The sequence below is a fragment of the Lepidochelys kempii genome, chromosome 3 (genome assembly GCF_965140265.1).
Source record: "Lepidochelys kempii isolate rLepKem1 chromosome 3, rLepKem1.hap2, whole genome shotgun sequence".
Lineage (NCBI taxonomy): Eukaryota > Metazoa > Chordata > Testudines > Cheloniidae > Lepidochelys > Lepidochelys kempii.
Window position 1 is genome coordinate 130,651,938 of NC_133258.1, and position 22,952 is coordinate 130,674,889.

Genomic DNA, 22,952 nt, shown 5'->3' on the forward strand with positions numbered 1-22,952 from the left:
ACAAATATCCTCCTTCTTCTGCAGGAGAGACTAACACACAGAGCACAATTTATCTATCTCCATCCCCATAAAAGGAGAGACTGTAAAATATTGTTGCCGAATTAATTCCCAGTGAGAGAATCTGCTTCGACCCCTCAGGAAGCAGTAAGAATTAGGCAGGTCTGGATAATGCCTTGCCGTTTACATTATTCCAGTTAAAGATTTTTCTTTACCTTCTCCCTGCTGCTAGCTAATGATTTTGGAAGCACACTTGGAAAACAGCTGCCAGAAACAGGGGAAAGGGGCTGGTTACGAGGCATTATTCAAGGAGAGGTACAAACCAGACTCTTGGTTCTGTTCATTTCAACACAACTGGGTCAGAAGCACCAACTTCTGTTCAGCTCCTGACCGGGGATAGTTTGCTCCTCATCTGATCAATTGGTTGTGTCTCTGTGGCAACCCTGGCCAGGGGGAGCATGAGAAATATCCCAGTGACACTTAACCAGAGAGTAATGTGAAATTAATCTCATATGTCTCTACTGCACATGTGCACAACTGAGTCTTCCTCTCTCAGGTAGGTTCTCCCATGTTCTGCCCTGGCATGAAAAGAAAACTGTCAGGTAGTTTAGACCCCAGACCTAGCTTGTGTGTTTCAAACAAACAAACAAAAAAGAACTTAGTACTAAAAGTATCTGTGTATTTGGTTTTAGATCTCATCAATAAAATAAACAAGGAGTTGCCTACAAGAAGTGGGCTGAATCTTTCTTCCTCTCTCACACACTCACTCTACATAAGAACAACCTGTGGTAGTAGTAAAAATTTATACTATGGCAGCACCCAATGGCATCATTTGTGATTGAGGACCCATTGTGCTTGAAGCTACACAAACACAGCTGGGAGACAATCCCTGGATAGTTTACTAAGAGAACCATAAAGATGTGCATATCTAAATTTAGGAACTGTCCTATGTAATTACCCCCCTGGTATTTGTTACCCTCACTATGTGCCATTCTAAAATTAGATTTTAAGCTCCTTGGGGCAGAGAATTTGTTTTCTACTTGTTCTATAAAGTGTCTCGAACACTTTTGGGTGCTGTGAAAATAATTACAATCCCAGGATTTTGTTTGGATGTAATGTTTTCCAGGTTGTTTTTGTAACCTAAAGATTTCAGCTGGGGGAACCTGAACCTGGCCTGACAAGCACTCAGAACTATGTACTTAAACTCTCAGAAGTCATTTAGAGTTTTGAGTGTGTAAGGAATACAAGATCAGGAATGTAGATAGTAGTAAGCATTTGTGGTTGTCTGTTTCATTCTTTGGACCAGTGTAGAATAGTGATCTCCACACAGACCTCCCAATATGCCAGAAAAGTTTGGTTCTCAAAACATTTTGTGGGCCACCAGAGGATGCAGTGGATCAGAGGTGGTTCTCAGGCCACTGTTTGAGAACTGCTGTTACACGCTGCCATATGTTTTAAAGCAAATCTCATCACTGATTTTAGGGAATTTATTGGACTTAAACACTCATGCCAGTTGATGGCCTTTTAGTCTGATCCTGGAGCCTTTAATGGTAGGAGTAGGCAGGGCTGCTGGATGGAGGAACTAAAATATCTATGTTTGATTGCCTGCTCTGCTGCTCATTTGCCATGCAACCCTGGGAAAGATGATTCTTCTCACTGTGCCTCAGTTTTCCATCTTGAAAATGAGGATAATAATCCATAGCTACTTTTGGAATGTGATCTGAGGATGGCAAGTGCCATGTAAGTGTTAAGGGCTGTTTATTATTATTATTGAGTATGTATGTAGTCTGAGTGAGGTGCCAGGCAGATGGTGGCCCTTAAGTTGTCAGCTCTTCAGGCCACGGACCTCTCCTCATCAAGGATGAGATTAGGAACTCTGCCCATGTGAACTGCCACAATGAGACGCGGCTCAAGTAGACTGGGCAGATAATCAAAACATGAGGGTGGGTTCCACCGCCGCTGGGCTTCCCCCTGGGGGGCCCGAACGTGCCCGGGGGCTCTGCTGGCTCCTCCGCGAGCGGAGAAAAGAAGTAAGTGGCGGTCACCTGTATCTCCACCTGTGCCACGCCAAAATGAGTCGTGCCCCGCGGTGCATGCTGCTGATCTGTGACCCTCCCTCTCCTTTCCCGCCCAGGAAGGAAGCTGACTGGAAGGAGCCCGTGAAAGTGAGGCGGGGCTGAGGAGAACACGGGCCAGGACGGGGGAAGGGGAGCAGAAACCCAAGCCCAGGGCCGGGAGGGGTTTCCGCCGGGGGTGTATTTGTACCATACGACACGTTCCCGCCTCCCCTGCGCGGGGGGAGCGGAGGCCGCCGGGGTGAGCCGGCCAGGGGCAGCAGGGGGCGCTGGCTGGGGGCTGGGTTCGCTCCTGGCCTGGCGCTGCGGCGATGAGCCGGAAGCCGCAGCCCGGCCCTTATCAGCGGGCGGCAGGCGGGGCTGGGCCCCGGGCCCTGCGCTCCGGCTCCATGGGTAGTGGGGGGCAGCGGCTGTAGGCGCCTCCTTCTCCTGCGCCGCGCGGCAGGGCCGGGAAACAGCAGCAGCGGCGGCGGCGGCGTGGCCTCCCCTGCCCCATGGCGGGCTACGCTCCCCGCCTGCCCCTGCTGCTGCGGAGGCTGCCGCCGCCCTGGGCTCGGGCCGCCCGGCTCCCCTCGAGCGGCGCTCGGCTCCTGCTGCTCTCGGCCGGCAGGTGCGGGGCCCCAGCCGAGCCCGGCCCCTTGCGCCTCCTCCGCGGCAGCGGCCCCCGCTTCGCGTCCTCCCGGGTGGCCGGGGCGGCGGCAGCTGGGGAACCCGAGAGGAGGAGCGGCCCCCGGGGAAGCGGGGGAGACTCCGAGTTGAAGAGGCTGCTGGCCCTGGCGCGGCCCGAGCGCTGGAGACTGACAGGTACCTGCCCCTGCCCCCCAGCCCAGTGAGTGTTACCTGCCCCACCGGCCTCAGCGCCCTGCCCTTACTGTCACCCAGCCCAAGCTCACTGTGACACCAGCACCCCTTGGCAAAGGGCCCCCCGATCTTCACAAACCGCTGTCACCGCAGACCTGACAAACTCACTGCACCCCACAGGTGTCTTACAGGGCACTTACCCACAAAGAGGAATGTGGAAGGGATCTACGCAAGGCTGGTAACTTGTCAAGAGTGAGAATCTTTGTGAGATGTGAGCATGGGTAATATTGAAGGAATGATGTATTTACCTTAAAAGTCTGTTTCATAGACTTAGAGTAGAAATTAGTCACTAGGGGATAATATGTCTCGGTGATGGCCCTTTTGGGTAAGGGGGATTTGTCACCCTGCCTAACCTGGCTGGTGATGCAATGCAAGGCTGAACTGAAGACTTTGAATGGGACACCATCAGAGGCAATGGCAAGCAATCAAAACGCCTTAAAGGTAAAAAAGAAACATTACAACAGAGCTGGGGTTCACCCTGTTTGCAAGTAGAAACAAAAGGCTGTCCATTTACTGAGGAAACCCCTTGTGAAATAGGGCTGCTTTCATGAATGTTTGGATCCTGGTGTTTCGGAAACCAGCCAACTACAAACAGACTGAATTTTGGCGGGGGGGCGGGGAGAACATACTTTATGAGATAAGAAAGATAACTCTTGATAAGTGTAGGTCCAGGTTCACGTTTTATGATTTTGTTTTATATTGTAATCATTTGTTTCCATCACTCTTGTTTCTAGTTAAATCCTCATTCTTAAATAAACTGTCTTCTGATTTATTATAAGTGCTTACAAAATGTTGTATGGTTTAAAGGAGCAGTGGTTTAAGGTAAAACTAGTAAGCTGGGGTACACTGCACTTTTGGGTGCAGAGGATCTGTGATTTCTGTGAGAAGGCAATGTCCGGCTGGATATCACAGGGGAACAATGCAAAGGGACTCTGGGATTGGAGTTCACCTATTAACCTGCAAGGCGAAGTTAGGGTTGACAAAGCCCAAAAGAGAGTGCTTGTGTGACTGAAAGGCTAGCTGTGTAATGAGCTGGCACCCAGACGAGGAAGACTCCCTCTCACTGCAGGTAGGGAATAACAAGGTGACTCAGAGTCTTGGCTACCCCAAAACCCATCAGACTCAGCATCATGCCCCAGGCTGTCTAATGCCCCAGTTGCTATCATAGCTGTCTTTACTTGAGGACTCACTATTAATCTACAAACCACAAGCATGTATACGATAACAATTTATAATAATTTAATGTGTAATTATAGTATTTTATTTATTAATCGGCATAAGAAAATTAATCTACCAATGCTTGCATCTGAACTAATTCTGCGCTGTAAAAATGTTGCTGAAAAGTAGTTAGTGTATATGCTCCTTTTTTGTTATGAGAGCACACTAAAAGAGCATGTCTTGTTTAGCAAAACAGAGACTGAGAGGATATAACTTTCCTCTGTAAGTACATTGGGGTAAAACACCAGGAAAGGAGAGGAACTGTTTGAGTAACTGTTTAAGGTAAAGGACAAAGTTGGCAAAGGAACAAAAATAAATTGGGTATAAACAGGCAATGAATAAACTTATGCTGGAAATTAGAAGGTTTCTGACTAGTAGAAGAGCGAGGTTCTGGAACAGCCTTGTAATAGAAGTACTGGGAGCTAACAACCTAATTACTGTTGAGATGGGGCATGACAAATTTATGAGCAGGATTATATGTCCGCGTAGCCTGTGATAGCAGGGGGATTGGATTTGATAATCCATTTCTATAGCCTATGTTCTTTTTTGAAATACCAAAATGACTAATCTAAATTAAAATTGAAAGCTGACATTTCAGTTAATTAAAATACTCATTTAAAATCACTAGAATGGCAAATGCAAAACTAGAACATCGCTTTTTAAAGTTTTGCTGTTTGGAGGCCTTGAGGGAAGTGGATTTGCTTAACATTTAGGTTGTTTTGGTTTGGTGTGGTTTTTTACATCTTCCCAACTGACACCTTTAATGCCAGATTTTGGCCTGAAGCAAATTTCTTTTACTGCCAAGTTATAAGTAGTTGGCATCCTTTTGTCTGTGAGAGACAGTGGGAATTGCAGCCTGTGATGTAGATGGTTAGCAATGTCTCCTGTGCCTGAATAGTCCAGTCCAAGATTTGCATGATCTTTGGCAGTTATTGCAAATGTATGTGTCTTAGTTGGGAGCTGCTTGCTTCCTACAGGCTCTTTACTTTTCAAGCTGTAGGAGCTAGCTTCTGTCATGGACTTTGATGCCCTGATGGAGACTATGGCGCCACTTGTTACAATCACTTGCAAAGGTTTCCCATCGATTAGGATCCATTCCAAATTCCTTCATATCTCGCTTGCAAGTGTCTTGAAAGCGAAGCTTGGGACGTCCTATTGATCTTGTTCCCTCTGATAGCTCCCCATATAATATGTCCTTAGGTATGCATCCATCTTCCAACCTACTCAGGGTGGCCCAGCCAGTGTAGTCGTCTTTGCTTGAGCAGGGCTGAAACACTTGGTAAATTTGCCCTTTAAAGAACCTCTGCATTGGTGACTTTATCTTGCCATTTGGTGTTGAATATGCGGCGTAAACAGCATAGGTGGAAACTGTTCCACCTTTTCTCCTGATGAGTATAAGTTGTCCATGTTTCCCCATACATGAGAATACTGAGGACACAAGCTTGATATACTAGCATTTTGGTCTTAATGGTAAGTTTTGAGTTGTTCCACGCTCTTTTAGTTAGTCTGCTAAAGGTGGTGGCGGCCTTTCCAATGCGAACATTTAGTTCCTCATCCAGTGAGAGGTTGGTCGTCACTGTAGAAAAATCCAGACTATATAATGGTGTTTTAGTTAAATAAAACAATTTAAATGTCTGTCTGGTGATGTTCTCCTCCTACTACAGCATGGAAAGAAAATCCTCCAAATATTAATGATTAACCTGTTGAATTGGAGATAGTTCACTTCCCAATGACTTCGTAAATATCTGCTTCAATTATCTTTGGTAAATGAAATAACCAAACAATCATTCATTTTCTGATATAACTGTAAAATAATTTGAAAAGTTTTCAAAATAAATCACTTAAATGTATAGTATTTACCTTCTAAAAATGAAACCTACATCTATCTCGGAGTTGTGAATAATACGTATTAAGGTTATAACAACCAACAAGAATGCACTTTTATGTAGAAATCCATGATTAAATTGAGCCGTCCTGACTAGTGATTTAAATCATGGTTTAAAATCAAATCCACCCTGGTTGTTTTGTACAATGAAGTTACAGGGTTCTTAATTCTGTAATGTCTCCAGATATTAAGGAGGGTGACTACTATAAAGAAGATAGCTTCAGGACTCCTGTGTTAAACTGATTGTATGAGACCAGCCAATGGTGCCTCCGGCTGTCTAGGATGGCACCTTGATCACAGAAGTTAAAAATAGAAAATATGAGATCAAGATCACAAGAGTTAAAAATAGAAAAGATAAGAGATCAAGTCCAGCTCCTGGAGAGAGAGGATGTATTCATTATTAAACTGATATTATGCTTGATCTTACATTGCATTCTAGACCGCTAGCATTTGTCTTTTACTTTAGTTTCTTCTGCTTTTCCTCCTGGCCTTTTCCCATCTCATTTGTCTGCTCTGCTTTGTCCAACCTTACACTCTAATTACTTGTAGTTCCATTCCTGACCTGCATGCAAAACTAGAGGTACCTTGTGCTTACTGTCCATTGGTAGAGTGTATCTCTTTCCAACAAATACTCAGTGCTTATTTGCTCAGAGTAAAAGACAAGTATTTCCCCACCAGGCTCTTCTGCAAGTGAGTAATGTTTTGGAATTGTGTGCTCATTCACCATAATCACTTCTTCATAAGTAGAGCCCTACCAAATTCACGGTCATGAAAAATGTGTCACAGACCGTGAAATCTGGTCCGTCCCCGTTCCCCCCCCCCCCCCCCGTGCGTGAAATCTGGTCTTTTGTATGCTTTTACCCTATACTATACAGATTTCATGGGGGAAACCAGCATTTCTCAAATTGCGGGTCCTGACCCAAAAGTGAGTTGCAGGGAGGTCACAAGGTTATTTTAGGGGGATTGTGGTATTGCCACCCTTACTTCTGCGCTGCCTTCAGAGCTGGGCAGCCGGAGAGCGGTGGCTGTTAGCCCGGCGCCCAGCTCTGAAGACAGCACCCTGCTATCAGCAGTGCAGAAGTAAAGGTGGCAATACCATACCATGTCACCCTTACTTCTGCACTGCTGCCTTCAGAGCTGGGTGGCCGGAGAGTGGTGGCTGCTGACTGAGAGCCCAACTCTGCAGGCAGCAGTACAGAAGTAAGGGTGGCAATACCATACAATGCCACCCTTACTTCTGCGCAGCTGCTGGTGGTGTCTCTGCCTTCAGAGCTGGGCTCCTGGCCAGTAGCCACCGCTCTCCAGTTGTCCAGCTCTGAAGGCAGTGCCGCCGCCAGCAGCAGTGCAGAAGTAAGGGTAGCAGTATCACAACCCCCTCACCCCCACAATAACCTTGCGAATCCCCTCCCCCCCCAACTCCTTTATGGGTCAGGACCCCTACAATTACAACACCGTGAAATTTCAGATTTAAATAGCTGAAATAATGAGATTTATTATTTTTAAAATCCTATGACTTTGAAATTGACCAAAATGGACTGTGAATTTAGTAGGACCCTATTCATAAGTGACCATAAAAATACTGCTATCATCACCTCCTGGTTCATGCTAATAATTATCTTATTTACTTGTCAGTTGTGGCAAATGACACTTTTTCATTCTTCTAAAAAGCTGCATAGAATTGGTGGTTGTTTTTATACCTTTGCATAGGAAATTTCAAACCCTATAAAAACATAATTCTTTGGGAAAAAAACACCTTAAAGTTAAGGAACAGTATTATTACAACTTTATTCATGTTAATTTTTCAGAGTTACACTCTGTATCATTGATCTTGTTCAGAAATTAATCTAATATACAGTTGTTCAGTAGTTTGTGATTTCTGGATACGGTCACTTCCCTTCCCCTTCTGCATTGTACCTCCTGTGGTCAGGACCCGCCTCACTTCAGATCTCCCTGAAATTAATTTGAAAATGTTTGTCAGTGTGACTGCACCTTAACCTAAATTCACTGGTGGCATGATTTGTTATTTGAAAATCATGTTCTCTTTTAAAATACCTTTCTCCCCTATTGCTGTGTGTACAATCCAGCCAATCAGTTCCCGCTGTTTATATAATTACAGAAGTGAAACAGTGCACCTATATGGAAAGTGCTATCAAATAAGCCAAATTAGCTTAAAAACAACTCTTTTTTAGTGTAATGTTTTTTGCTACGGTGTTTTGTTGGTATTACTAACAAACATATAAAATTTTAAAAAGTAATTCAGTCAGCAGTGTGATTTAAGGTGGCAGTGATCCTTTAAAAAGAAAATTGTGGTAATGGAAAAGTGCATTCCCTAAGTCATTAATCTTGCTTGCAATTGGCTGCTTGTTTAAAAATTAATATACTCAGCTTTCTCTAGGCAGATGCTTTTGTCACACCAATAGGTTTGAGTAAGTTGGGAAGATAGTGGATAACAATTAGATTTATGTGAATTGTGTGTTTTATTCAAGTTCATATTTGCATTATACCCATTTGAAACATTTAATGGTTAAAATAAAATAGGGGTAAAGTAGTACTTCACATGATACTGTACACTTGAAGGTTTCTTACTTCAGTTCCAACGTTGGTATTTGGAAACTCACTGCATTTTTATGGTTGAGATAGACTAGCCTACACCTTAATTAAGGGAACATAATTGAAATTTTTAAAAAACCATGTGTTTGAAATAAATTATATACCTATTATTAACACCTCTTACTATTAAATGACTTACCATACATGCCTAATTTACTCGTAACCCTTCATATATTTTGTTTGTATCATGCTATGTTCTGATCTCTCTGCCAGACTTTGGGGCAGGTGAATGTCTGGTGGTATAAACTGAACAACAGAATGGAGTCATCTGCATATTGTTGGCATCTGAGCCCATAAAGTTTCACTACTTCTAGCAGATGCTATTGTGTAGAACTCTGTAGTACGCCACGGGTAAAGGAACCAATGGCAGAATTGCTATCCTCTGGATATGTCCTATGAGGAAGAACTCAGTCCATTTCATAGTGTGTTTTTTGGACCCCTGCCACTTCTCTGAGACAGAATAACAGTATCTGTGATTGACTGTACTGACTGCTGTGGGGGAAGTCCAAGAGCAGGAGTATAAATCTTTTTTCCCTTTTTCCATGGAAAGAAAGAGAGCAGTCATCAATGCCAGTAATTCTGTTTCAGATTCTGGCCTCAAATCTGACTCTGTAGGATCGAGGCTATTGATGTTGGACAAATGTCTGAAGATGGCTCTTTGCTAGCTTCTCAACATATTTATGAAGGCAAAAGGGGGTTAGTAATAACATGGATTACTTGGCCTTTCACCTTCAAGACAGTGTTTAGATGTATTGTTTAACACATTGTATCTAGTATTTAAATAAATAGAATAGTTCAGTAATCAGTAGTATAGTACACTGGTAATATTTACTTGGTTAGTTTAATTTGATTAAGTCTAAGCTGCATTATGCCGAAAAAGGTGTCAGCAGCCATTGGGCTTGCTAAAATAGGGTTGGCATTAGTGAGAAATTTGTCCAGAACTGCCCTAGTGTAGAGAGGGCCTGAGGCAGAAGACTTCACCTCAAAGTGAGAAACATTCTCCTTCTCATAAACATTCCAGTTGTTCTTCCGTGTTGGGCAGACCTTTCAAGATCCAAAAAAGGAACCGTTGTGGGTTTTTATGCTTCCCTGTACCGCACCATGGTTTCCCTTGCAAAATAAGATGCCATCCAATTGGAGGGGAAAGTTTGAACCCAGACGAATTCTCTCAGGTGCTCATGAGAAAGAAGGCAGCACACAATCACCAGAGTATTATAAAAGGCAGCTGATGTAGTAATAGGGTGGCTGCAGATGCTGCTCTGACAAGATCATTTCTCCGCTCACTGAGTGTTGGAACAAGAATGCGTATAACTTTTTGTTCTACTACGTTCTGGGTTATGGATTCTGTTTGACTAAACAGCCACAACTCAAAAGCTTTGTCTGCAAGAGGGAGCCTTATGTTTGCTGCCTGTTGAAAATACATCAGAAGTTTTCTGTATAAGACAAGATGTTTTTTTCCCGCCTTCCAAAGCATCTGTTTGTGAGAGACTTTTTTGAAATGGGCTCTGCCACACCTTCCTGTATACAATTTTGTTGAGGCTGGTTCATTTAATAAGCAGTGTACAACTGATTTTACAGCATTCCATTCCAGATTAAGAGCAAAAATAGAGCCCTGATAATACAGTTCTGGAGAACTCAAGTATTAATAGAAAGTAAAGGACAGTTTATACGTTCTATTAAAGTTTACACAAACTGAGTGACTTTTTGTTTCCAGCTGCTGTTGGCTTTCTGACAGTTTCCAGTGTCATCACCATGTCTGCCCCTTTCTTCTTGGGGAAAGTTATCGATGTAATTTATACAAATCCCACTGGAGATGTCACCGACAGCCTGACCAGCCTCTGTGCCTTGCTGAGTGGAATTTTTGTGTGTGGTGCTGCTGCTAATGCTGTTCGTGTCTACCTCATGCAGACTGCAGGTAAAAACAAAATGGGGTCAGGAGACTATCTCCCTTTTTGCCATAGAAACAAAGTATTGTATAATGCTCTGAAACAAGTCCCTGAAGCTAGCTGAGATCTTCTCTGACATAACTGTCAGTGTACTTTATCACATGGAAGGGATAAAACATATGCATCCTAAGAGAGTTGTTAATTCATTTTTATTTGATGTTAAGAGAGATCTTAAAACTCATTTTGTATAGATTCCAGTATTTTATAACATTGTTGCATGATTTCTGTGTTGCAGAACCTTGTATGAAGTCAGTAACTGGTATATGCGTGTGGGGGGATATTTCTGTATGTAAAGTTTTGGTATGTACTGCTTTGCTGGAAATAGTCCTTCTTTTTGCTCCTTATAGGACAAAGAATTGTGAAACGACTGAGAGCAACTATGTTCTCGTCTATTTTGAAGCAAGAAGTTGGTTTTTTTGACAAAACCAGCACAGGAGAACTGATTAACCGCTTGTCTTCAGACACAGCACTGTTGGGCCGTTCTGTGACTGAAAACCTTTCTGATGGACTAAGAGCAGGAGCTCAAGCATCAGTTGGGGTTGGAATGATGGTATGTCTGTCGTATTCTGCCTCCCTCCCTGCTCACAGCAGGTTCAAGGCTATATAACTTGCTACCCAGTAACTGCATGTGTGAAGGTTCTGTAGTCTGCTATAAAAGCTGTTATGCTTTGTAAAGGCAGATTTATTCCCCTGTTTTCTTAAAATCTACAATCCCCTTTACGCTTATAAAGTTCGTGGACGATACCAAGCTGGGAGGGGTTGCAAGTGCTTTGTGGGACAAGATTAAAATTCAAAATGATCTGGACAAACTGGAGAAATGGTCTGAAGTAAATAGGATGAAATTCAATAAGGACAAATGCAAAGTACTCCACTTAAGAAGGAACAATCAGTTGCATGCATACAAAATGGGAAATGACTTCCTAGGAAGGAGTAATGCGGAAAGAGATCTGGGGGTCATAGTGGACCACAAGCTAAATATGAGTGAGTCAACAGTGTAACGCTGTTGCAAAAAAAGCAAACATCATTCTGGGGTATATTAGCATGAGTGCTGTAAGCAAGACATGAGACGTAATTCTTTTGCTCTACTCCGCTCTGATTAGGCCTCAACTGGAGTATTGTGTCCAGTTCTGGGCGCCGCATTTCAGGAAGGATGTGGACAAATTGGAGAAAGTCCAGAGAAGAGCAACAAAAACGATTAAAGGTCTAGAAAACATGACCTATGAGGGAAGATTGAAAAAATTGGGTTTGTTTAGTCTGGAGAAGAGAAGTCTGAGGGAGGACATAACGGTTTTCAAGTATGTAAAAGGTTGTTACAAGGGGGAGGAAGAAAAATTGGTCGTCTTAACCTCTGAGGCTAGGACAAGAAGCAATGGGCTTAAATTGCAGCAAGGGTGGTTTAGGTTGGACATTAGGAAAAACTTCCTGTCAGGGTGGTTAAGCACTGAAATAAATTGCCGAGGGAGGTTGTGGAATCTTCATCATTGGAGATTTTTAAGAGCAGTTTAGACAAACACCTGTCAGGAATGGTCTAGATAATTAGTCCTGTCACGAGTGCAGGGGACTGGACTAGATGACATCTCGAGGTCCCTTCCAGTTCTATGATTCCATATACTACATTGTAATAAATGGTGCCTGCAGCCAGTTACGAGTGTGCTACAAAGTGGATAATCACTTCTGTATGACGAGCCATGATAAGAGAGATGGGGAAGAAACTCTCGTGTGTTCCATCCTTTTCTTTTCTGAAGGATCGAAAGTGAACTGTGTGCCACATTTCTTAGGTTTCCCCATTCATATATCACCCAGAATATGGCTGTCAAGTGGTGTGCGCCTGCGCCCATTGAAATTGTAAATGGAAGTTTTGTCATTGACTTTAATAGGAGCAGGAGAGGGCACTAGGGGCCTGATCTAAAACTGGGTGAAGTCATGTGTATTGGGCCAAAGCCTCGATGAGCAATGGATAATAGACTGAGGCAAAGTCTTGTGTAGGCAGAATATCAATCAAGGGTTTCAGTGTTACTGATGCACAGCAAGTAAAACACTTTCAGGTGGTGGGTCAGTTTCCTAATTTTTAGTACATAAAAAAACTGCCAGTTCTCTCTTCTCCCCCTGTTGTTTATCTAGACTGAATTTTGTTATGCTACCTTATCTCAGAGAACTGGCAACTTGGTGGCAATCCTTTTAAATGACAAGCATGGTGGTTTTCTAGTGTCTGTTCAGGAAACAGACAGGAAAAAGTCACTTAATAAAAAGAAAGGCTTTCTAGTGTGGCAGTGCCAGCAAAAGTTGGCAAGAGTTTCTACTCTAAAGTTTTAAAGCATTATTTAAGTCTTAAAATTTTATCTCTGATAAAATCTATGGCTTTCAGTCCTGTGTTAAAGTAAATGTTTTGGGCCTGCCCTTATCCCACAATATAGATTGTCTAAGAATAATTTCTCATTGATTTCAATGAGGAGTTCTGCTTAAAAATTGCTGGCATGGTATAGTCCTATTAGGTTAACAGGGGGAAAAAAAATTACCTGGGGTGGAAAGGCTATTATAAAAGTGCTTACAGTCTATCATATTAGTAATACATCTGTAGGCTCATTTTTTAAATTTATCTGGAAAATTTCTGTCCAGAACACCAGAAGGAAAACAACCAAATGAAATAATATGCAATAATAAAATTAACACTTCTTTAAAAAAGCCTTTTTACAGTATTCGGCTACTTTTGAATTGTTGATGATGACCTTATAGGACAGTTAACTAAATCCATTCTTCTGACACACAAGAAATGTAAATAGGAATTACCTTTGCTGGTTCTGCTAGTTGGCCAGATGGTAAAGAATATTGGTGATTTCTTCCATTCCTCAACCCCACTAAAATACCATACAATATATCTGTTCTCTACATGCCCTTAAGCCAAACTTTCTCTTCAATGTTTCATTGTTGATGGTGATACTTTGCATTTCTATAACACCTTCTGTTAAAAGATATGAAACCTTTTACAAATATTAAAAAGTTAGGCCTTTTAACACACTGGAAAGGGAGCTAAATAACATTGTCATTCTACGGACAGGTTAAGTGACTTGTCCAAGTCCATACAGCAAAGAAGTGGCAGAGTCAGAAATTGAATTCAGACCTCTTGACTTGCAGTCCCTTGTTCTCAGCGGTAGCTAACATTTCCCAAATGCAATAGAGGAATGAGCATTTTGTCTGTAAGAAATAGAAGACAAAGGAAAGAAATTGTGACTACACTAATTTTAAATTTCAAAAGTCTGTTGAAAGCAACCACACTGCATTAAGTCTACGTACTAGTGTATTTTAGCAAGACTTCTTTATTTGTGTGCCAAAATATTAACCCCTAGACACTTATTTCTTCTAGTTTTTTGTCTCTCCAAAACTTGCTGCATTTGTTCTGAGTGTTGTGCCCCCTCTGGCTATCATAGCTGTGATTTATGGAAGATATCTGCGAAAACTTACTAGAATGACCCAGGATTCCCTTGCAGAAGCAACACAGGTAATCTTGTTAAGAAACTTGGGAGATCATGTTAGATAACATTTAAGCTAAATAAATATTGTAGAGTTGCCGAGGTACTGAGGATAAGAATATCTTGCATTGCCCTGATCCAGGCCTGTATCTCAGTACTAACATTCATTTTTTTAAAAAAAAGCTTTATCTACAATGTAGCATGGTATATCTAAGATCATACAAGATTTAGGAATTCTGCTGAGGAAAGGTTAAGGGAATTGGGTGCTTTCTCAGTATGAGGGGGAGAAATGTTGACCTATGAAATCTTATATTGTTTGGGATCGAGTTGTGTGAAGGACTACCTCTCTCTCTGGGCCATAGTATTGCATTTGAAATTACTAGAGCTGCTCCAGCTGAGTTTCTTAGTATAAGAGTAGCAGCCAGCAAGTCATTCTTTGAGAGTGGTCCTTGATGTTGGAATTGACCCCACGCTCCCCCTTGGATCCACCTGAGCCCAGATTTGTTAACCTTAAGGGCATGCTGCAAGGTTCATCTTTTCCCGTAGACAATCAGTGAGGGATTAAGACACAAGTTGGGGGGACCCCATTATTAAATGGACATTTTGTGAAAGGGGTTTTATTACGTGTGCTGGGGCATATTTATATGTTGCAAAATAAAACTACTGAGAAGATGGTAGTGATCTCCTTTAATAGCAATGCTGGGGACAAGATCTAGCTGAAATATTCACAGCCTTCATCTGTGTAAGACCTGGAATGTCATGGTTATAGACTCCTTGGCAAATTGATCTGTGCAGAAGAAAGATTAGCCTTTTGTTCATCTCCCCCATCTAAAAGAAGCTGATCTCATAGATTCATAGATATCAAGGTCAGAAGGGACCATTATGATCATCTAGTCTGACCTCCTGCACAACACAGGCCACAGAACCTCACCTACTCCTGCGATAAACCTCACCTATGCCTGAGCTATTGAAGTCCTCAAATCACGGTTTAAAGACTTCAAGGTGCAGAGAATCCTCCAGCAAGTGACCCGTGCCCCATGCTACAGAGGAAGGCGAAAAGCCCCCAGGGCCTTTTCCAATCTGCCCTGGAGGAATATTCCCTCCTGACCGCAAATATGGCGATCAGCTGAACCCTGAGCATATAGACAAGATTCACCAGCCAGGTACCCAGGAAAGAATTCTCTGTAGTAACTCAGATCCCACCCCATCTAACATCCCATCACAGGCCATTGGGCCTATTTACCATGAATATTTAAAGATCAATTAATTGCCAAAATCATGTTATCCCATCATGCCATCTCCTCCATAAATTTATTAAGTTTAATCTTGAAGCCAGATAGGTCTTTTGCCCCCACTGCTTCCCTTGGAAGGCTATTCCAGAACGTCACTCCTCTGATGGTTAGAAACCTTCGTCTAATTTCAAGTTTAAACTTCCCCATCGCCAGTTTATATCCATTTGTTCTTGTGTCCACATTGGTACTGAGCTTAAATAATTCATCTTCCTCTCTGGAATTTATCCCTCTGATATATATATATATATATATTTTTACAAAGAGAGCAATCATATCTCCCCTCAACCTTCTTTTGGTTAGGCTAAACAAGCCAAGCTCCTTGAGTCTCCTTTCATAAGACAGGTTTTCCATTCCTCGGATCATCCTAGTAGCCCTTCTCTGTACCTGTTCCCGTTTGAATTCCTCCTTCCTAAACATGGGAGACCAGAACTGCACACAGTATTCCAGGTGAGGTCTCACCAGTGCCTTGTATAACGGTACTAACACCTCCTTATCTCTTCTGGAAATACCTCGCCTGATGCATCCCAAGACCGCAGTAGCTTTTTTCACGGCCATATCACATTGGCGGCTCATAGTCATCCAGTGATCAACCAATACTCCAAGGTCCTTCTCTTCCTCCGTTACTTCTAATTGATGTGTCCCCAGCTTATAACTAAAATTTTTGTTATTGATCCCTAAATGCATGTCCTTACACTTCTCACTATTAAATTTCATCCTGTTACTATTACTCCAGTTTACAAGGTCATCCAGATCCTCCTGTAGGATATCCCTGTCCTTCTGTAAATTGGCAATACCTCCCAGCTTTGTATCATCCGCAAACTTTATTAGCACACTCCCACTTTTCGTGCCGAAGTCAGTAGTAAAAAGATTATATAAGATTTGTCCCAAAACTGATCCCTGAGGAACTCCATTGGTAACCTCCCTCCAGCCTGACAGTTCACCTTACAGTATGACCCGCTGTAGTCTCCCTTTTAACCAATTCCTTATCCACCTTTCAATTTTCATATTGATCCCCATCTTTTCCAGTTTAACTAATAATTCCCCATGTGGCACCGTATCAAACACCTTACTGAAATCTAGGTAAATTAAATCCACTACGTTTCCTTTGTCTAAAAAATCTGTTACTTTCTCTTTGAAAACAGGTTAGAAATTTCCTACAAATGAGTACTTTGCCTCCTGTGCTTTGCAGAGGTTCAAGAGGAGGTAAAATTGTACAGTTTTCCAGTGCTTTTGTTCTTTTAGATATGCTTCTCCCAAATCCTGTCTTGCCTCTCATGCCAGAGCATTGTTCTGGCATAAGATCATATTGGTGCCCATTAATAAGCAGTCTGATTGCATTTGGATACTTCTAGAACTAACATTTTTGTTCATTTGGAAGTGAAATTTACCCACTTAATTGGAATTAAAACTAGTCGGGCTAAATTCATACCTAAAGCAACTCCATTGAAATGAATGGAGTTATGCAAGCAATGAATTCAGCCTTTTCTATTTAGTATTGTTTATATTCGAGTATTTGTTTTGTTTTTTCTTCAAGTCATAAGAACCTCCATACTGGGTCAGTCCATGGTCCATCTTGCCCAGTTTCCTGTCTCCAACAGTGGCCCATATCACAGTTGCAGGGGGGAGTGTACAGAACAGGATGATTATGGAGTGATCCATCCATGTTTTTTGCTTCCGGTAGTCAGAGGTTTAGGGTTACCCCAAGCATGGGGTTGCATTCCTGACCATCTTGGTTAATAGCCATTAATGGACCTATCTTCCATGAACTTACCCGTTTCTTTTTTGAATCCAGTTATACTTTTGGTCATCACAAAATTCCACAGCAATGAGTTCCACAGGTTGGTTGTGCATTGTATGGAAAAAGTGCTTTCTCTTGTTTGTATTAAATCTGCTGCCTGTTAATTTCATTGGGTGAGCCCTATTTTTTGTATTATGTGAAAGGGTAAATGTCACTTCTCTATTAATTTTTTTTTCCACACCGTTCATGATTTATAGGCCTCTGTCATAACCCCCTTTGTCTTCTTTTCTAAGCTAAACAGTCCTAATCTTTTTAGTCTTTCCTTGTATGGAAGCTGGTCCATACCTGTAATCATCTTTGTTGCCCTTCTCTGAACCTTTTCCAGTTCCACTATATCCTTTTTCAGATGGGGCAACCAGAACTGGACATTGAGTGGAAGTTTTCAGAGAAATATCCATGGTGACTCAAGATCTTTCTTGGGTGGTAATAGCTAATTTAGACGCCATTATTTTGTGTGTACAGGTGGAATTATTTTTTCCTGTCCTCATTGCTTTGCACTTATCAATGTTGAATTTCATCTGCCATTTTTGATGCTCAGTCCCCCAGTTTTGTGAGATTCCTTTATAACTCCTTGCAGTCTACTTTAGACTTAATTATCTTGAGTAATTTTGTGTTGTCTGCAAACTTAGCCACTTAACTATTCACCCCTTCTTCATATCATTAATGAATATATTGAACAGCACAGATCCCAGTACGGCTCATTGGGGGACCCCATTGTTCACCTCTTCCCATTGTGAAAACTGACCATTTATTCCTATCCTGTGTTTCTTATCCTTTAATCAGTTACTGATCTATAAGAGAGGTTTCAGAGTAGCAGCCATGTTAGTCTGTATTCGCAAAAAGAGAAAGGAGTACTTGTGGCACCTTAGAGACTAACCAATTTATTTGAGCATAAGCTTTCGTGAGCTACAGCATCCGATGAAGTGAGCTGTAGCTCACGAAAGATTATGCTCAAATAAATTGGTTAGTCTCTAAGGTGCCACAAGTACTCCTTTTTCTTTTTGATCTATGAGAGGACCTTCTCTCTTATCCTATGGCTACTTAGTTTCCTTACGAGCTTATGGAGAGGGACTTTGTCAAAGGCTTTCTGAAAATCCACATTCATTATATCTACTGGATCACCCTAATCCACGTGCTTGTTGACAACCTCAAAGAATTCTTAATAGATTGGTGAGGCATGACTTCCCTCTAGAAGAGCCATGTTGACTCTTCCCCAACAAACCGTGTTTATCTGTGTGTCTGGTTCTGTTCATTAGTACAGTTTCTGCCAATTTGCCTGGTACTGAAGGCTCATTGGCCTATAATTGCCAGGATCTCCTCTGGAGCCTTTTTGAAAAATTGACATTACAGTTGACATGCCATTTTGGGACAGTACTTCAGATTTGTTGTCCAAAAAGAATAGTGCTGATGTGGGGTATTGCCCTCCATCCTCTACAGCAAAGACAAATGCAAAGAATTCATTTAGCTTTTCTGCCATGGTTGTCGTCCTGGAGTGCTCATTTAACATCTTTGTCATATAGTGGCTCCACTGCCTTTTTAGCAGGCTTTCTGCTTCTGATACACTTCCAAAAACTAATAGTAAATTTTTGTTTTACCTTTAGGAAGTTGCTTCTCAAATTCTTTTTTGGTTTGCCTTATACTTTTACTTGCCAGAGTTTGTCCTCCTTATTTTCCTCATTAGGATTTGACTTCCAAATTTTAAAGGATGCCTTTTTACCCCTAATGGCCTCCCTTACGCTGTAGTTTAACCATGGTGGCATTCTTTTGGGCCTCCTGCTGTCTTTTTTTTTTTTATTTGGGGGTATATATTTAGTCTGAGCCTCTATTAAATGGTGTTTTTAAGTAGTATCCCTGCTGCTTGTAGACATTTTACCCTTGTGACAGGTCCTTTTAATTTGTCTGACATCCTCATTCATGTCACAATTACAAATAATGATAAATAATCCTTTTTAATGTTCACTCCTTTCTTGGGTGGTTTGTTTTCTCTAAATTAAGATGTTTAAACTCCTTTTTCTAACCACTTGGCACAATCCTCTCATACTAATTCTCAAGCTAAACCAGTTTTGATGCTTTTTTTTCAAACTACCTTGACATAGTTACTGTTTCCTGCTTAATAGAATTAAAAAACAGAAGTGAGGGGAGGGCAACATTTTCAGTGGTATTGAGAGACTAGGATAGTTGTACTGATTTTACTTTCAGGCATTCCAGAATGTGAGCCTACCATGAGTATCTGTTTTTTCGTTTTGTTTTGTTTTGCTTTAATATAGTTAGCTGAAGAACGTATTGGAAACATAAGAACTGTTCGAGCTTTTGGGCAGGAGATGACCGAAATGGAGAAGTATACAAGCAAAGTTGATTACGTGCTGCAATTAGCTAAAAGAGAGGCATTCGCTCGGGCAGGCTTCTTTGGTGCAGTAAGTATATTATGGTAGTGAAGAATCCACAGAATATGATCAAGTCCTGGAAATCTGTGATTCTTTTAATACACACAAGGGTGCTTTCAAAGTCTTAGATATGCACACATGCAAATCAATTTACTATAAAATGGATTCCCATAAAGATATGAGAAGAATTAGTTTTTCCAGTTTTCCTCTTCACATCATTTGTTGAAGCAGGGAACTGAATACCAAATTCTACTGCATTTGCAAAGTCATGAGGCTTACTTCACATTCTTGGTTTACACCTCCCTGCACCAGCAGAGACCACTGTCTCACAGCAGATTCACCTTTGGGTAGGTCAGGTGATGCATATGCTCCTACCCTCCTTCAGAGTTTTGCTTAGGGTACCAGAGTTCTAAATTGTGCTTATCTCCATAGGTGTCCTGCCAGAGAGAATTGTGCAGTGATGCCCTGAATTAACTCATTGCAGGGTTGTCCTAGCCATGGGCCAACTCCTAGGCTAGCACTGGTCATTGTGCCACCCAGCAGAGATATAGGTGCTTGTGTCCTAACAAACTCCCTCTGGATAGACTTTCTGCTGCCATGGGCCCTGTGCCATGAGTTTTATTTGCAAAAGGTGGTGTTCCCCAGGATTGAATTGGCCCGTTGTTTTTATTATTTTTTTTACTGGAGGAGAGAGAGGAGGAAGCCTTATTTTGGGGTTCCCCAGGGTTAGGCCATTTTATATCTAATAATTGTTGAAGGTGGGGCACGATTTCTTCTAGAGCCCATCATAGCTGTTCCTGGGTGGGGGAAGAGATCAGTTGGGAATGATGCAGAGCTGTCCATTCCAGTCTGGAGAGTGAAAGATTGATCTTCAAGCGCCTGCATTCTAAACCCCTGCACAGCTGCATTTTACGTAGCTAGTGGATCACAAGACTGATTATTCTCATTCTAAGAAACAAAGTTAGGAAACTAAACATGAGCAAAATTTAGTCCTGTAGAATCTTAAGATTACACTAAGGTCCACTTACTATGAGGAATTTTTTTTTTTAAAGCCTTAGCTTAGAGCATTTGCAAAGATGAAATTGAATTTATAAGGGAAGATCCAGTTTTTCTTCACTGTTGGTTTTTTTTCTTTCCCAGACTGGGCTTTCTGGGAACATGATTGTCCTTTCTGTTCTGTACAAAGGAGGATTACTGATGGGTAGTGCCCACATGACTGTTGGTGAACTGTCTTCCTTCTTGATGTATGCATTCTGGGTTGGAGTTAGCATTGGAGGTATGGAATGTGAAGTACACAATGTAAAACATAGGATAAAAGAATTTTTTTGAAGTAAGGGAAAACATTGGTTTTAAAAACAAAACAAAAACTTCAAGTGTTTTGTAATTCTTTGATTGTTTTCAGTTGACCAATAGCTTACCAGTACAGAATGGTCTTTCTGAGAAGATTCATAAATATTTTTCCAGTATGAGTCAATCAGTATTAATGGCTTTTGACTTAAGACCAAATAGTTAATTTAAAACTTTCCAAAGAGAATGCAATGGTTAAATTTTTCAAGGTGCATTTCTTCAGTGTCTGGTTTATAATGCTAACTTTTCTTGATGTTGTTCTTTGTGTAGCCTATGATGGTGTTTTATAATTTAAACGAATATTAAGGTTTTATTTGGAATAAAATGTCTTGATCTATGTTCAGAGAAATTATTTTACAAAGGAAGGCATGTAGGAATTAGCTGTAATTCCACACAGATAATTGTCTAAAGCTGCACTGGATCTTTAAGTGCCAGCAGAAGACTATTGTAGGGGATTGCCTTCTAATGCAAAGGCAGAAAAGGACATCTCTTCTCTTTCCTGCTTTGCTCCTCTTCCCCTGTCAGTGAAGATCAGAATCTGTAATCTGCTGACCCAGAGACTAACTGCTCCTTTTTAGGGAACAATCATCACTACTGCACACAGGCAAAAATGAAGATAAGGTATTTCAAATAGCTTGTCAACTACTTGGGAGCGTTGTTTTTAAAGTGAATCTGTTGCTTCTGATACACTATTGTACCTTGTTAGTTTGAAAACAGACGTTGGCTCAGTGTTTCTGGGAGGGCGGTGAGGTCTACTTATACACTTTATTTTTCACTGGGCCCCTTTACTCAGCCTGTCTCCATGTTTTCCATGATACTGAGAATTTTGCTCATGGATGATAAAAACTGGGTTATTTTTTTCTAATATGTCTTCCATGTTCTTGGGTGATGCATAACCTTGTTGTTTGTTTTTAGGTTTGAGCTCTTTCTATTCTGAGCTTATGAAAGGATTAGGAGCTGGAGGACGTCTGTGGGAACTTATAGAAAGAAAGCCAGAGCTTCCATTTAATGGTGGGTTCCTGTTTCTTTACCATTTTGCATTAGTGTTGTCTCTCTGACTGGTTATCAGGCATTTGACAACAAGTTGGTATTACTTAAAACTAACACCAGCTTTAAAATTCTCATAAAGAAGCTAGATTCAATGGAAATCTTCCTTGGCTACTGTCAAGTTATCTGGAGCGGCTCAGCAAAAGTATCAACCTAATGGCAGACTTAAGAAGCAGGGCAGACACCTCAATTTGGTTGAGTTCTGTATTTACATTTCACCAACCAAGTATCTAATGTGAGCTCTGCACTACAACAGCCTTAACATGGAGTGTCTCAGTCTCCTTGGGTACTCCAAACTGTCTTGCCACCCAGGTAACCTTGCCGTTGTGATAGATTGTCCCTTACACCAAAAATCACAATAATATTCAGGTAACTCCCAGTCCTAAAGGACCAGTCACTTACCTCAGATCAATTGCACTTTAGATCCTACACCAAAGACAATGCTTGTAGCCAATCCTATAATAAATTAACTAAAGATTTATTAACTATGAAAAAGAGTTGTTTACAAGGTTAAAGCAAGTAAACATACACACACAAATTAGTTATAGTCTTAGGCTCCAAAAGATAATAGAAGCTGTTGTAATATGCAAATTCTATAAATCCTCTAGGGTTAACCTAGGCCAAGCACTGGGGATCCCTTGCTTATGCTTAGAAATCTTGTCCTCTCCAAGTCCAAGAAGCACAGAGATGCAGTTTCTTCTTGTCAGGGATTTCTGTTCCCTTACCCCATAGTTCCCATGCACGTCTCCTCTTCATGGGTATGGGGGGGGGAGCAATCAACAAAGTTTTATTTTGTCCTCTGATGTTCCACAACATTTGTCTGGTACCTATGGGCCTTCTTTGGTTGGGCAGGAGATAACACCTCCTGTGGTAAACTAGTATTTCACACTTGGAAATGTTTTTCTCCTGACTGTGGAGGTTTACAGTTTCAGAGCATACACTTAAATATTACCTTGTAACATGGGATACAGATATAAATGAGATGACTGCATGCAGCAACTTACAAGCATTTCATAAAGTCTAAA

General features: G+C 41.5%; 1 protein-coding gene across 3 annotated transcripts in view; it reads left to right on the forward strand.

Moving 5' to 3' along the window:
- Positions 1-2,346: 2,346 nt before the first annotated feature.
- Positions 2,347-22,952, forward strand: part of ABCB10 (ATP binding cassette subfamily B member 10) — a 36,109-nt gene continuing 15,503 nt past the window's right edge. The window contains exons 1-7 of one of the 3 annotated variants that reach the window (XM_073338050.1): positions 2,352-2,876; positions 10,361-10,561; positions 10,940-11,142; positions 13,954-14,088; positions 19,417-19,563; positions 20,674-20,809; positions 21,796-21,891. In XM_073338050.1, coding sequence (XP_073194151.1) covers positions 2,567-2,876; positions 10,361-10,561; positions 10,940-11,142; positions 13,954-14,088; positions 19,417-19,563; positions 20,674-20,809; positions 21,796-21,891 — 1,228 coding nt within the window. In that variant the 5' untranslated portion in view covers positions 2,352-2,566. Of the gene's footprint in view, positions 2,877-10,360; positions 10,562-10,939; positions 11,143-13,953; positions 14,089-19,416; positions 19,564-20,673; positions 20,810-21,795; positions 21,892-22,952 lie in introns of all 3 variants that reach the window. The other 2 variants (XM_073338048.1, XM_073338049.1) reach the window with 2 other exon arrangements.